General features: G+C 35.5%; 1 protein-coding gene across 1 annotated transcript in view; it reads right to left on the reverse strand.

The window, feature by feature from the left end:
* ME1 (malic enzyme 1) overlaps nucleotides 1–16,938 on the reverse strand; it is a 199,488-nt gene that overhangs the window by 173,188 nt on the left and 9,362 nt on the right. The window contains exon 2 of the mRNA XM_036248483.1: nucleotides 693–826. Within this exon, the coding sequence (XP_036104376.1) occupies nucleotides 693–826 (134 nt within the window). The remainder of the gene's footprint in view (nucleotides 1–692; nucleotides 827–16,938) is intronic.

Raw genomic sequence — 16,938 nt, forward strand, 5'->3', positions numbered from 1 at the left:
TTACATATTGGGTTACCTACCTCTTCACAACAATATTTTGAAATAGCTATTCTCTTCAACCCATAAATGAAAAACCTGAGGTTTAGAGAGGTTCAGTGCTTCAATAAGAAAGGGAAGTCAAAAGCAGAGGGCAAAGCATATAGAGTGGTCCTGACAGTGGTTGTGGTGGTTTGCTCAAGGCCCTACTGCTAGTGAGACACAGGCAGAATTTCAACCTAGGGCTATTTCATTACAAGGGTAGAGAACAACCTTACTTTCATCTTTGTTAAAACATGGAAACTAAATTCTAAATGCGGTAAGTAACCTAAATTCACAGTCGGGTTAGAACCAGATTTGGAAGTTGAAAAAGTGCACTTTCACCTAAAATGTACATGTAGTCGGACTAAAAGCCACTTGAATCTGTTTTGCTCTGTCTAGACTAGCATTTCCTGATAATTCACCTTTATAGCAACAATTTTATCACAAAAGTAGTCTCTCTAAGGAAAACAGTTTTGAAAAGAAAATTTTATTTTATTCAAATGTTTCTACAAAGACTAAATTTTTAAAAAACATCACTGTATTTACAGGCACATTCTCCTCAAATTTTACTACTCTTTTCAAATCACAAACTATTTTAACTTTCTCATCTAATAAAAAATAAACTCAACAACTGCCTAAGAGAAATATAAAAATCACCTTCCAGAAAGTGTTACCTGTCAAAGTCAGAGTTCAGACGCTCAAAATTTTTAATTACTCTCAAGACCTGGATATCCTGACTGATGAAGCAAGGTGGCAACAATCCATGAATATTCAATTGTTGTCTCTCTTCCAGGGTAAAAGCCAAGTCCTATAGAGAAAAGAGAAACAATAATTTGAGGGGGGGGGGGGACAAAATGCATATATTTACACAAATAATATCCAACAAGTATATGGAATTAAGACTTAGAAGATCTGGTGATAAGCTAAACATAGCCATTTGACTGTGAGTAGACCATGTAATCTCTCAATACCTCAGTTTCTTCCACTTTAAATATTAGAATACTATAATATTTTCAGATTTGTGCCACTCATATATATTGATAGGATGAAATTAGGTAATGAATAGGAGAAAATGATGTGAAAATATGCAAATGAAAGATATAAATATCATTGTTAGTGTCATTAAATATAAAATGAATAGGAGTTATTATAAGAGACTTTTACATTATGAACAAACACAAGTAGGTGATTTATGACGTGCTATGCTTCTCCCAATAAAATAGATCAGGTAATACCTTATATAAGATTGAGGCACCTGTTCCAAAACCCCTTTCCCAAGTTATCTCCTACTATTCTTATATACTCCTAACCACGCAAAGCTTCTCACCATTGCCTGAACACACCTGAAACCCTTTTATTCTTCCATGACACTGTGGTTAAGAAAGTCTTTCTTCCCTGCTTCTCTCCCTTAAAACCTTACCTCAAATGCTCTCTCTTCTCTAAAGCTTTCCCAGACTCACCTAGTATGTCCATTAGAACCCTATTATCATACTTATGCTATGTTTCCTATTTACATGGACGCTGATTGTATAAAACAATAGTAAAGAAACTACAAGACTTGAAAACAAGCATACAAAATAGAACTGATGGGTTGATGTAAAGACCCAGACTGGACCTAAGAGATTTGCAGGAATATAATACAAGGGGTAGTAATAGCAGGAGAAATCGCAGTAGTCATTAGTCTAAAAGATTGGAATGAGCAGTTTCCCTTGGAGAGAGGTCTTCCCCTGGGGATTCTGAAGCCCAAGGGGCTCTCTGACTAGACTGTGACTGCTATGCCTATGGGTCTGGCAAAAGTGCACCAACATGATGATGGTCAAGTTCGCTCATTGTGACCACTGCTGATGTTTCTTAGACAACCTGGATGAGTAGGAATGTATCATTAACTTTACAATGGATAATTCTAAAGCCATCCTCCTCTGCCCCTGAAAGTTTCTTATGATGACAACATAGTGATTCCCGAATCTTTGGGAAGTTTATTACTCTGGAGAAAGGAGAGAGAATTTGGTCCAACCCAGAGGTTGACAGACCCTGACTGTTGAGAAATGAACATGTTCCAACCTCAGAAAGTAGGTGAAGGAGGTCAATGAATGAACAACTCTCTATTTCTTCTATTTTTTAAAATATGGATATGCCCATTAATTCACATCACTGATGGAAAGCCTTATGTTCAGACTCTGGGGGGCAGACTGAAAAAAGTTAAATAGATTTGTCCACTAAATGACCCCTGACCCTTGGTGGAGCTCTTTAAGTTGCCTGCAAGAGCTAGCTGGGACCAACAGCTCCTTCTGACTTCTCAAAAGGTCTCCAAGTACAATCAGCACAGCTGGTGTCCAGTTACAAAATGTTTTTCTCCACCAGCAGCCACTCTCATGACCGCAAAGCCCTTATTGTTACATGCTCAGTTGGGGGGTCCCCTGAAACTCCAATAGGTGTGGACAGCAGCAGGAAGGTCCCTTTCCTAGAGGATAATCCATTGTATCCAGCTGTGCCTGCCCAATCACTCTCTCTCGGTATCTGAAGAAGAGCAGATCAGTGCAGCCTGTTAGTTCTTTGCCTAGGAGTTTCAGAAGGCACCAGGAGTCACTCTGCTGACTTTTATATGCCTTTTGTACTTGTCGTTCATGTCCCTATGCCAGAATGCAAATGCCATGAGGCCTGTTTTTTGTTTTGTTTTTTTTTTTATCCTCACCCGAGGACATTTTTCCATTTTTTGTACAGATAGAGTGGGAGGGAGAGAGAGGAAGAGAGAGAGAGAGAAACATCGACGTGAAAGGGACACATCGAGTGGCTGCCACCCGCACGACCAACCAGGGCCGGGGACAAACTGCAACCGAGGTACATGCCCTTAGCGGGAACCGAACCCGAGTCTCTCCGGACCGCAGGCCGATGCTCTAACCGCTGAGCCAAACCGGCCAGAGCAAGGCCTGTTTTTTTCACTGCTTTATCTTTATTGCTTAGAACAAACAGTACCTGATATAATTAGATTTCAGTAATTTAATGTATAAACCATAAGGTTTTAAATATTTAATTTGAGAGAGTTATATTAAAATTTTAAAAATAAAATTGCTGAGAGACCTGGTTAGTATATTAATTCTGGTAAAATTACATTTAAATTTTAAAGCAACCAGCCCTGGCTGGCGTGGCTCAGTTGTTTGGGTGTTGCCCTGTGCACAAAAAGGTTGCTGGTTCGATTCCTGCACATGCCCAGGTTTTGGGCTTGGTCCCTCGTAGTGCGTGTGCAGGAGGTAGCCCCCAATAGATGCTACACTCTCACATGGATGTTTCTCTCTCTCCCTCTCCCTTCCTCTCTTTCTAAACAAATCAAAATCAATAAACTATTCTTAAAAGAAAAGAAAATTTAAAGCAACCAGATCCCTGGCCGGTTTTGCTCAATGGTTAGAGCGTTGGCCTGTGGACCAGACAGTCCTGGGTTCAGTTCCCACTAAGGGCATGTACCTTGGTTGCAGTTTGTCCCCGCCCTGGTTGAGGTCATGTGGGTGGCAGCCACTTGATGTGTCTCTCTCACATCGATGTTTCTCTCTCTTTCTTCCTCCCTTTTTCCTTCCTGCTCTATCTGAAGATAAATGCAAAAATGTCCTCGGGGGAGGGAGGGAGGGAGGGAGGGAGGGAGGAAGGAAGGAAGGAAGGAAGGAAGGAAGGAAGGAAGGAAGGAAGGAAGGAAGGAAGGAAGCAGAAAGGGATATCTGCATGAAAAAGTAACCATAAAATGAAAGACACATTTCCCCTGTTAAAGATATAACTGGGAAGATTCATAAAGCAAAATGTCATGCAATAGTTCCTTGAAGTAATACAGAATTATGTACCATAATATATTTGAAAAAGAAAGAGAAGAAAACTCAATAAATTTTTCTCAAACCTGAAAAATTTGGAAATTAAAAATGAGGAAAAAGCTAGGCCAGTGTTAAAGTCCCAAAAATACATGAATACAGGGGTAGGCAAAAGTAAGTTTACAATTGTTCATATGGGAAAAAATACAATAATAAATAAATAATAATACAAAAATAGACTCTGTTTCTCATACTCACAACTATAAAACTACTTTTGCCCCACCCTGTATATGTGAAGAAGCAGTAAAATTCTGAATGCTATGCCTTAAAAATCTGCCTGCAAAAATAATAATCAAAATATCAATATTCTGGTAATAAGACTTGTTATCAGAAGTACTAACATATGCTCTTTCATTCACTTAATAATGGCACTTAAGTATTATTTATTGGTGTAGTTATTAGCCAGTCTTTTTACATAACTTTTCCAATGAAAATTTATGACACTAATTCCTAAAACTAACAAGTCTCTCATATCTTATGCCATGAAAATAATATTGCCATCTGGATATCTTTTAATATCTTTGATGTTTAGTTACTATAAACTCCTATACACTGCTGGCAAAAATTTCCAAGACATAGTAAGGTGCCAATTCAACTCTATAAAATAAAATAAAACAAAAATAGAACCTGGGGAATTAGGCCAAGTTAAATTCCTGTGATTGATTCATATTCTCTATTATTATTACCCTTTATGAATTTTTAAAAACCAATGAATAAGTAAAATTAAATCTAAAAATGCAAAAATATATGGTATGATTTCATTTAAATGACAGTTTTTAAGAATGACACATCAATGTGATTCCTACCAACCAGCAGCTTCCCAAAATGTATTCAGAGAAACAGTAAGTGGAATTTTGAACCATTTAGCGATCCTAATTATACAGTTCATTTTTTCATACTAACAGAAACATATTCATAGATATATTTTCTGGAAATTTACAAACAAATTAGTTATGTCTAAAACTTGACAGTAAATTGCTAGCTTTATATATTCTTTTTATTAAAAGCTGATGTAACATACAAGTGTTCAAAGATTTTTACCTTAGGGTTATCCTGTAGGGCCTATCCAACAAAGGATAGTGTATCCAAAGCATACATGCAGGTTCTAACTTTCATTTTATTTCTACTGAATCTCTGATGTAGTTGAAAAGTTTAGACATCACATATTGGGTTTCCAGACCAGCTATAATTCTAATTCCCTAAAAGCATTTTCATACACTCTAGGTTCAACTTCAGTTTTCTCCTTTTATGTCTTCCTTTTACTTTCCCTATTCCCTAAAAAGCTTTTGGACTAGACCTCTAGACAGCAGAATAGTATGTTGTTTCACTGCTGAGGGCAGAAACAGGACAGCTATTCTTCTGGACTTTACTAATTAATCTATGTATATCTTCTTGAGAAAACGGAGACTATTAAGCAGAAATGAAAACAAAATTCCTGGCATAACAAGAGACATATTAGAAGCTATGTTTGCACAGTGCAAACATAACTGAGAAAGAAACTAGTTTTATTCTGAGTAATTTATGAGAAACTATTCATTGAAAACAATATATTCAGTATTCTACACTAACCATCTTTAATGTTTCCAGTGAACTTTAGTAGTTTTCCTTCTTTTTTCCCTGAATAATGATTAAAAATAATGTCTGAATGGCAAAAAAGGAAAACATTATCTAAGTCACAAAATCTTAAAGATGAGTAATCTATACATGTATAATAATTCATTATGATAACAGGATTTATTATTTTTAATGTTTGAAGCCACAGTCATATTAGGACAGAGATGTCTGTATATTTTGTTCAACTGGTGAACAAAATTATTCTAGTATCTAGAATAATACCTGCCACTTTTTAGGCAATTAACAAAAATGTGTTGGATTAACTAATTACTAATGATTTCTGTAACTATACAATTGGTCTTATCGGTTTGGGAGAAAACAAAGCAGAAGTGAATAAAGAAAGTAGAGGAGCAAGTGGAAAGTAATAATTGCAAAAAACCTGAAACAACTAAGTTACATCCATAGACTAGAATATTACTCAACAGTAAAAAGAAACTAATTGCTAACACATGAAACAGATGAATTTCAAATACACTATGCTAAGTGAAAGAAGCCAGATTCAAAAGGCTACTGTCTGATTCCATTTATTGACACTCTGGCAAAGACAAAATTATAAGGGAATAAAGAGAAGAGTTGACTACAGAGGGGCAACACGTGGGAATATTTTTGAGGTAGAGGAACTGTTCTTGATCTGTGGTACTGGTTACACAGCATTGTACATGTGTCAAAACTAACAGAATTGTATAACAAAAAGAGTGAATTTCACTGTGCTGAATGTTATTACACTCTATAAAAAGTCAATTTAGCAACTAATTTTCTTTTTACTTAAAATGAATATAATTAAAATGACTAAATTTTTGCTTAGCAAATTACTGATATATTTCATATTCCAAATTTTATTTTATTTCATTTTTAAATCCTCATGCAAGGATATTTTTCTATTTATCTTCAGATAGAGTGGGAGGGAGGGAGAGAGAGAGAGAGAGTCAGAGACAGAGAGAGAGAGAAAAACATCGATGTTAGAGAGACACATCGACTGACTGGTTGCCTCCAGCACGATCCCGACCAGGGCCAGGGACGAAAAACAATTGAGGTACATGCCCTTGACAGGAATCAAACCTGTGACTCATTGATCCCCAAGCTGATGCTCTAATCACTGAGCCAAACCATCCAGGGCCATATTCCAAATTTTAAAATATCCTTCTTTAAATCCAATTTGTCTTTAAATTCCTTACCAATTTTTTTCATAATTATTTTAACTGAACTACATATAGATTTGATAAATGTAATATACAGATAATATGGCACATCTATTTGTTTTTTATTTTATTTTTCAATTACAATTGACAGTCAATATTATTTTATATTAGTTTCAGGTGTACAGTATAGTGGTTAGACAATTATATAATCTATAAAGAGATTCCCTCAATAAGTGTAGTACCTATGTGGGCCTTCATAGTTATTACAATATTATTGACTATATTTTCTTTGCTGTACTTTACACCCTGCGACTATATTGTAACTACCAATTTATACTTCTCAATCCCGTCACCTTTATCACCCAGCCCCTCAAACCCCCTCTCATCTGGCTACCCTCAGTCTGTTCTCTGTATCTATGAGTCTGTTTCTGTTTTGTTTGTTCCTTTATTTTGTCCTTTAGATTCCACATATAAGTGAAATCATATTGGTACATCAGTTCCAACAGGGTTTTGGTTTTTTTTTGTTTTTTTATCCTCACCCGAGGACATTTTTCCATTTTTTGTTCAGATAGAGTGGGAAGGAGAGAGACAGAGAGAAACATCGACATGAAAGGTACACATCGAGTGGCTGCCACCCACACAACCCAACCAGGGCCGGGGACAAACTGCAACCGAGATATGTGCCCTTAGTAGGAACCGAACCCGGGTCTCCCTGGACCGCAGACTGGCGATCTAACAGCTAAGCCAAACCAGCCAGGGTGGGGTTTTTTTTTAATATCAAAAGATTTTCCAATTAATTTTAATAGTAATTTAGGGAAAATTATTTATCTATTAAGAGTACAAAAGGAAGAGACTTTGTGTTTTTTTTTTAATTTATTATTCTGAAATGAGATCAAATTGAGCTTTAGTTTTAAATATCACAGTATTTTCAAATGTATTAACATAGTACATGTGCATAGTTCATATCTACAGAGAGAAGTGATGTGATTTGTCCTGGACACATTCTACTGAAGGGTTCCCTCTACAATTCTTTCAGAGTGCCAAAAATTGCTCTTTGAGGCTGATTTTTAAATTCTAAATTGATAACAAAGATAATAAGTTTGGAATTTTCCTGGTGGTATGCAACCTCATTTCTTCAAGACAACATCAACCAGAATTAATATACATTTCCAAGGTAAAGTTTATATCAGAAAAGAAATCATATTCAGCTGTGCAAATTCTCTAGTGATAGTCTCCTTTAAGAGACAAAAAAGCAATTATTTAAAACCATTCATATATGAACAATAGCTTCTTTAATAAAAAACCATTTGTTTTCATTACATAGTGGTTAATTTTTATTCAACTGATACAAAGTAATTTGAATTATTATAAGTAATAATTATAACAATATATCTAAAATATACTTGGACCTAGATATCGTAAAATTTACAGCAAAACAGCAAATCTTTATAATACCCCATAATTATTTTATCTAGGTATGTATTATATGATATAAACAAGTACAACTATACTGTAGTTTAAGTGACATGTTGCTTAATTTAGAAAAAGAAAGAGCACCTCTACCTAAGAGAGCAAATGGATTGTTAAAATTAAATGAGGTTTAGTTAAAGTATTTCACACTTAAAAGTAAGATCTTTATAAATTCTTAATAAGCCTTAGAAAATATTAACCAATATAACTCTTAAAATCATTACTAAGGCTTCAAAATCCTTCAGCAGGATGGAGTGCTACTGTCCCCAGAGAAGTTTTAAGACAAATGTCACGAAGTCACCAAACCAGGAGAGAAAAGTACCTGTTAAGTAAGCAGACTGGTAATTTTTAGTAAATTATTGAAACTACAAATGCACACAAATGATTTAAAAAGCCAAATCTCAGATCTTGGATTGAAATGTGTAAGAATAATCCAAACCAAATGGGTAATACTGGTTGCCAGTAGAGACTCCAGCAATCATATACACATTCACACTATTCTAGAAAATCATATGTATGTGATCGGACAAAATCCTCTAAATATGCCTAAAATAGTACATATAGTGATTACTCATACAGAGAATTAAGATCAGGACTACAAGATAGATAATTGTCTATTGTGCATTCATTTGATTTCTTAACTCTTTGAACTAACAGAAGAATCTACAGAGTATGAAAATTAGACAGCAATTAGACACATTTAATTGCCAATTAAATTAAATATGAATTTTTAAATGTCCATTGCTTTTTCCTGAACGATGATTTCCCTCCCTCCCTCTCTCTCTCTGAAGGTAAATGGAAAAAAAATCCTCGGGTGAGGATTGGAAAAAAAAAACACAACAGTTTCAGTATACCAAGTAAATGATAGAGAGTTCAATCTGGGACCATGGTTTTCAGTGTTTTCCATGTCTCCATATAATTCATATACATATTCTTAATTGCAACATTTTTCTTTATAACACCATCTCTTACCCACCACCCTAAAGGCATGTCTGATTCTAGCCCTATGTTAATAACATTTATGAAAAATAACTTTAAAAACAAACTTTACAGTATTTCTGGTATGTAACACTATTTCCAGTATGTTCAGAAAACTTGTCACTGAAATAGTAGTTGCTTGCAGAAGGAGAATTAGCTAAGTGGTACACAAAAGTGGGAGGGAGACAAGTTTTTCACATTTTTGTATCTTTTTATTTTTATACAGTGAATCCATAGGCTACTAAAATTTTAATAACTAACAAAACCATCTAAGAATATAATTATATTTATCATTGACATTTGGTAAACCTCTATCCTTATGTTTCTGGCAGCTCTGGTTATAGCAGAGATTGCTAATTATCTACCACATCTGTTCTCCTCTTCCACCCCACTAAGAGAACCATACTATTATTTGGGGCAGCAATGATCAGATAAAATACTACAATTCCAAACTCCCTTGTAACTAGATGTGGTCATGTGATAACAAACGGTAGTATTGTATGAGATGTGGGGAAAGCTCCTGAAAGACAGCCAACTCCACTGGGAAGTGGGTTTTCTAGTGTTTCTCTCATTTCTTCTAGCAGTCATCAGGGAATGTGGACATAATATCCATAAACCTATAGTCAGGACCATGAAGTGATCTTGATGTCGGTAAAGCACCAATGTTCCTGATCACTCTGTGGACACACCAAAAAGCCCTAAATGGACTCTTAAAGGTCACAGAGGAGGAAAATCCACTACTACTTTCTATTTTCTCCAGCCCCAGCCCTGGGGCAATCTCATTATGGGTGGCAGGATCATGGCTACCACAGATGTCTAAAATTCTAAGGGAGGATAATAATTTTTTTAACCACAGGAGCAATGGTACCAAGATCATGGGTCAAATGCCTTCTGCTTTTCTCTCTGTCCTCCAGTCACTTGGCCCCACATGCAAATACAGCTGCAGGAAGTACACAGCAGAACAGGGAAATAGTTTACTGGCTTGGGGGCTGGAAAGGGGGGCCTGCAGGAGATAGACAGTATCAGAGAAATTATAGACAAGGGGACTCAAAAGAGCAATCCCCTAAAGTTGTATATGAACTCTAGGGCTCACTTCTGAGCTATGCATGTATAGATCTGACCTTAAACAGATTTGCAAAGGCTCTGAGAACTAAACTGTACAGTAAACCACTGCGAAGATCCCACACTGGCCACTGGATGGTACACATGATGAACAGATCCAAATAGCAATACAAAGTAAGCTTTGAAAATGGGATTAATATTGGAACCACAATCCACAGAAGCTGGGTCCAACTAACAAACTGACCTAACTAGGTTGAGTAACTTCTAAAAATACAAAGAACAGTATTCTCCTTAGAATTTAACTAAAACCTATAAACCACAATATGCAAATGTCCATGATACATACAAAAATGATTCAACGTGCAGAGAAACAGAAACGCATAAATTCTCAAAGGAAAAGAAAATAAACAAGCACCAATCCCAAGAAGACACAGATAATGGGAGTTATCAAGGACTTATAATCAGTTATTGTAACCATGCCCCAAACCATAAGAGCAAAATCTTTTAAAAGGATTGGAGAGACAGAAAGTCTTGGCTAAGAAGTTAAAACTATAAAAGTAAAAATGAAAATTTTAGAACTAAAAAATACAGTAATAAATAAAATATTCATTGGATGGGCCCAAGAACAGAATGGAGATATGAGAGGAAAGAGTCAGGGAATTTAATTATAGATCATTAGAAATTAACCAATCTGTAAAGCGAAGAGAAAAAAAAAAGATCACAGCTTCAAGGACCTGTGGGTAATATCAAAAAGCCTAACATTTGTGCCCTGGCCAGTTTGGCTCAGTGGTTAGAGCGTCGGCCTGCGGTCCGGAGAGACCCGGATTCGGGTCCCGCTAAGGGCACGTACTTCGGTTGCAGTTTGTCCCCGGCCCTGGTTGGTCGTGCAGGTGGCAGCCACTCGATGTGTCCCTTCACGTCGATGTTTCTCTCTCTCTGTCCCTTCCTCTCTCTCCCTCCCACTCTATCTGTACAAAAAATGGAAAAATATCCTCGGGTGAGGATGAAAAAAAAAAAAAAAAAAAAAAAAAAGCCTAACATTTGTATCAACAGAATCTCAAAAAGAGAGGAGAAATAACAAACATTTTTTAAAATAATGACTAAACCCTTATCAATTTTGGCACAAGACATAAAATTACTAATTCAGGAAGCTTAGCAAAACTCAAGAAGATAAATTTGAAGAAATCCAAACCCCGAAATACTGTATTCAAAATGCTGAAAACTAAAGACAAAAGGAAAAAAATCTTTAAAGGAGCCAGAGAAAAACAATTCAAATGACTGCAGATTTCTTGTCAGAAACAAGGGAAACCAAGAAGAATTTAACTATTAAAGTGTTGAAGGAAAACAACTGTCAACCCTGAATTCTTTAAATGATGAAAATATCCTTCAGAAATGAAAATGAAATAAAGACATTTTCAGATGAAATAAGACTAATACAAGTGGTCTCCAGAAACCCTGCTCTAAAAGAAAAGCTAAAGGAATGTCTTTATACAGAAAGGAAATGATCTCTTAAGAAAACTTGGAATATTAGAAATGAAAGAAAAGCAACAGAAATGTAAATATCTGGGTAACTATAATAGATTATCCTTTCCCTCTTAAAATCTTTAAAATATGTATGACAGTTAAAATTAAAAACATTACATTAAATTATTACATACAAATTTTTTATTATAAAACTCATTAGCAAAACAAAAAACAAACTGATTAAAAAATAGGCAAGAGCCTTGGCCGGTTTGGCTCAGCGGTTGGAGCGTCAGCCTGCTGTCCAGAGAGACCCGGGTTCGGTTTCTGCTAAGGACATGTACCGTAGTTGCAGTTTGTACCCGGCCCTGGTTGGGTCATGTAGGAGGCAACCACTCAATGTGTCCCTTTCACATCGATGTTTCTCTTTCTCTCTCTCTTCCTCTCTCTCCCTCCCACTCTGTCTGAATAAAAAATGGAAAAATGTCCTCGGGTGAGGATAAAAAAAAAAAAAATAGGAAAGAAAGAGACCCCAGTCAGTGTGTCTCAATTGGTTGGAGCGTTGTCTTGGACACTGAAAGGTTGTGGGTTCGATTTCCAGTGAGGGCACAGACCTAGGTTGCAGGTTCGATCCCCACTCGGGGCACATAACTGATTGATGATAGATATTTCTCTCTCCCACCTCCTCCCTTCCTTCCCCTCTCTCTAAGCATGTCCTCGGGTGAGGATTGAAAAAAAAAAATGGGTAGAGGATCCAAACAGACATTTTTCCAAAGATGAACAGCAAACAGGCACATGAAAATGTGCTAAACAATACTAATCATCCAAGAAATGTTAATCAAAACCACAAAAAGATATCACCTCACACCTGTTAGAATGACTATTATCCAAAAGACGAGAAATACAAGTATTGGTGAGGATGTGGAAAAAAGGGAACTCTTGTGCACTATTGATAGAAATGTAAATTGGTGTAGCCACTATAGAAAACATTATGTAGATTCCTCAAAAACTTAAAAATAGAACTACCAGATGATCCTACTTCTGGGTATTTATTGAAGGAAACCAAAAACACTAACTCAAAAGGAAATGTGCACCCCTATGTTCACTGCAGCTTTACAATAGCTAAGCCATGGAAACAACCCAAATGTACATAGATAGATAAATAGATAAAAAAACATAATATATATAAAATGAAATATTATTCAGTCATATGACAAACACTGTGTGGTGTCAATTATATGTGAAATTTTTTTAAAATGAGCTCATAGATACAGAGGTAGGAGGTTGGGGGTACAAAATGGGTGAATCTGGTCGAAAGGTATAAACTTTTAGTTATAAAATATATATCATGGTAACTATAGTTAATAATACTGTATTGCATATTTGAAAGTTGCTGAGTAAATCTCAAAAGTTCTCATCACAAGAAAAAAAAACTATAACTATGTCCAGTGATGGATGCTAACTAGACTTACTGTTGTGAGGATTTTGCAATATATACAAATTTCAAATCATGATGTTCTAAACCTGAAACTAATATAATGTTATATGTCAGTATAGCTCCATTTTTTCATTTTTATGTAATACATGTATGTATATGTACATGGATATAATACCTATAACAACTATAACATAAACAGATGAAAGTAATTAGACCTCTTTGATGGTAGAGTATCTATATTCCAATTGATGTTCATTTTAAGTAGATTGTGGAAAGTTATGTATATCTTATTCCCAGAGCAAGTACTAAAAATAAAAATTTTTAGAAAAAGAGTATACAAAGAGACACTGACAAAACTCAATGGGTAAATTAAAAGGGGATAATAAAAATATTCAAACAACTGTGTTGTTTAGTGCACAGATGTCATAATTCAGAATTATACCTTTTAGCATTATAAAGAATATTTTGTCTCATTTAATGCTTTTGTTGTTGTTAATCCTCACCCAAGAATATTTTTTTTTTGCACTGATTTTTAGAGAGAGTAGGAAGGGGAAAAAGAGGGGGAGAGAGAGAGAGAGAGAGAGAGAGAAACACTAATGTGAGAGAAACATATAGATTGGTTGCCTCCTGCATGTGTCCCAAACAAAACCTGCAACCCAGGCACATGCCCTTGATCAGGAATGGAACCCATGACCCTTTGGTGGGTAGGCCGACACTCTAACCACTGAAACACATTGCCCAGGGTTCATTTAATGTTTTTGACATAAACTCTACATTGTCTGATCTCACAGTAACTATATTTTGCTGTTTGCATTTCCTATTTCTTTATTTTTAGCCTGTCAGTAATATTTTGTTCTTGATGTATTTCTTATATATAGCATAGTTTGTTTGTGCTTTGTGAAACAATCTGAAAACAATTTTATTTATAAGTGAGTTATTTGCTCTCAATTCTGTCATATTATTATGTTATAGTTACCATGTGTAAAAATTAAATATAAGATTTTGAATAAATAAACCTTTTAAGTGCCCACAAAAATGGTCACTAACCAAGTTTCAATTTCTTTTTGGCTCTAAGCACTTAAGTAGACTCATTGTTTGCTGACTAATCAGGCTTGCCACTGTTAATAACAACAACAATGTTCTCATAGTTTCAAGATTGTTGGTTTAAAAGATACCTCACTTTGGACATGTAAACGGAAAAACAAAAGGGCCATACTGCCAAGGCAAACGGGAACCCTACATACAACACTAAGACACAGAGAAGAAGTTACTCTATAATAACCTTCCTAGGGATGTGAACACACTACTTAAAGAAGGCATAGAGCAGATTTTTTTAAAACTATGAATTGTAATTCATTAATAAATCACAACCAACATTTTTCAAATATTTAAATGGAAGAGATACCACTAGAATGCACTAAAAACAGCAAGGTACTGTATTATGAAATGTTGTTTCAATTACATAAGTGTATTAGCTTGCTGAGGCTGCCGTAACAAAATACCAGCCTGGGTGGCTAAAACAAGAAAAATTTATTTTTTCAGTTCTAGAGGCTAGCAGTCCAAGATCTGATGTCAGCAGGGTTGCTGACATTCTGAGGCTTCTCTTTACTGCCTTACAGACGGCTGTCTTCTCCCTCAGTCTTCACAGTCTTTCCTCTCGTGCACTGTGCATGTCCTAGTCTCCTTTTCTTGGAAAAGCACCAGTCATTATTAGTTGAGGGCCTACCCTAAAAATTTGATTTTAACTAAATTACCTCTTTAAAGACCTTATTTCCAAAGATGGCTACATTCTAACATGCTGGGGATTAAGACTTCAACATATGACTTTTAGGAGGACACAATTCAGCCTATAACAATATGTTTATACATATATTATGTGTACTGTGTCACAATCAAAAAAGTTTGAAACTATCTTAAAGGACTCTAAATAGACAATTTAAGTGTATTTTATTTATTTATTTTTGAGAGAGAGAGAAAGACAGAAACATCAATGAGAGAGAAAGATTGCCTCCTGCACACCCCCTACTGAGGATTGAGCCCGCAACCTGGGCATGTGTCCTGACCAGGAACTGAGCCGGGTCTTCGCAGTCCATGGGATGATACTCAACTGAGCTACATCAGCAAGATTAAATGTATTTTAAAATATTCTAAACCTAGCCCTAACATAATGGAGTCTCAGGACTCCTTCAGTCTCCAGATCTCAGGTATCAGCAAGAGAGTTTAGAATTTAACTACCCCAGGGACACTTATAATGGAATCATGAACATTCATATAACATGTGAGTACTTTTGCTGATGTTCTTACTCAACCATTACCTATAAAAATAAAAAATAAAAAATAAAAAGGAAAAATCCTAGTGTTTTAAGTCTAGCGTTTATTAGTATAGAAGCTCTAATAGTTATATTCTCATGTTTTTAGAGAACATTATTCATTATTATATTGACTTCCCCAACCAGATTAAACTACAGAAACTTAAGGACACAGTGTCTCTCCCCTCTCTTTAAACTCAAAGGCCTGAAATATCTGAAAACAGTTCAGTCAATAGCTAACTTAGATATATCTTTAGGGCCTGAGGGAAAATACTGATGTTTTAAATCCTCTAAATTAATCTAAACCAATAATCCTTTGTTTTAAAGTAGAGGCATACTGAGACAACCACAATAAACAGTCTACTAATAGAGTGAGAGGAAATCTTTTTGTTAGTGGAGGGCCCTGCCTTCAATTTGTAAAATACACAACATCTGTGAAGGATAATAAAGTGAAGCACAATAAAACAAGGTATCCCTCTACTACATTAGATACATTAAGTTAAAAACAGGCAGAAATTTATATGTAAACCATAAAATATTTTAAAGTTATAGTTAGGCCCCATGTCTAATAAGATTTCTTAATCATTTAAGTTAGAAACATTCACAAATTAGTTCTACTGACTTGTAACATGTCTGATGATCAATTCTGGATCTATAACTGTCAACAAAGTTTGTTGAATTGGCTCAGTAACATAAATAATGAAGTAATATATAGGCCAAATCAGGCGATCTTGAATCCACAAGTAGTCCACCTTATCCACGGGGTTGATTGTGGTTTTAATTACCCAGGGTCAACAGCACTCTGAAGATACTAAATGGAAAATTCCAGACATAAACAATTCTTAAGTTTTAAGTTGCGGGCTGTTCTGAGTAGACTGATGAAATCTCACATAGCCTGTTCTGTCCCATCCAGAACCTAAATCATGTCTTTGTCCAGAGTCTCCATGCTGTATACGCTCCCCACCTGTTAGTCACTTAGTAGCCATCTAGGTTATCAGATTGACTGTCACTGTGCTTGTGTTCAAGTAACCCTTATTTTACTTAATAATGGCCCCAAAGTGCAAGAGTAGTGATGTTGTCAATTCAGATACGGCAAAGAAAAGTTGTAAGTGCTTTCTTTAAGTGAAAAGGTATGTATGTATAAAAAAAAACAGTAAAAATAGGGTTTGGAATGTATTCCCCATAAATAAATATTAGTCTTGGAATGTATCCCCCATAGATAAGAGGGACTACATAATTGTATTTGGTCATGTTGATTTTGAAAACCATTGGAAAATAGTTCAAACATTTGTTTTGTCAGAGTAACTGATTATTTCCCAAATCAAACAAAATAAAGAAAAGGTTGATTTCTCACCACAGGATCTTTAAGTTTCATGTCTTTATAACTCACTCACTTTTATTGCAATTATTATTAGTATTTTTTTTTTTTTTTTTAAGATTTCTTATTGACTTTAGAGAGAGAGGTAAGGAGAGGGAGAGAAGTAGCAATGTGAAAGTGAAACATAGATTGGCTGCCTCCTGCACGCCCCCTACCAGGGATCAAGTCCACAACCTGGACATGTGCCCTGACCAGTAAATGAACTGGCAACCTTTGGTAC

The sequence above is a fragment of the Molossus molossus genome, unplaced genomic scaffold (assembly GCF_014108415.1).
Source record: "Molossus molossus isolate mMolMol1 unplaced genomic scaffold, mMolMol1.p scaffold_m16_p_8, whole genome shotgun sequence".
Lineage (NCBI taxonomy): Eukaryota > Metazoa > Chordata > Mammalia > Chiroptera > Molossidae > Molossus > Molossus molossus.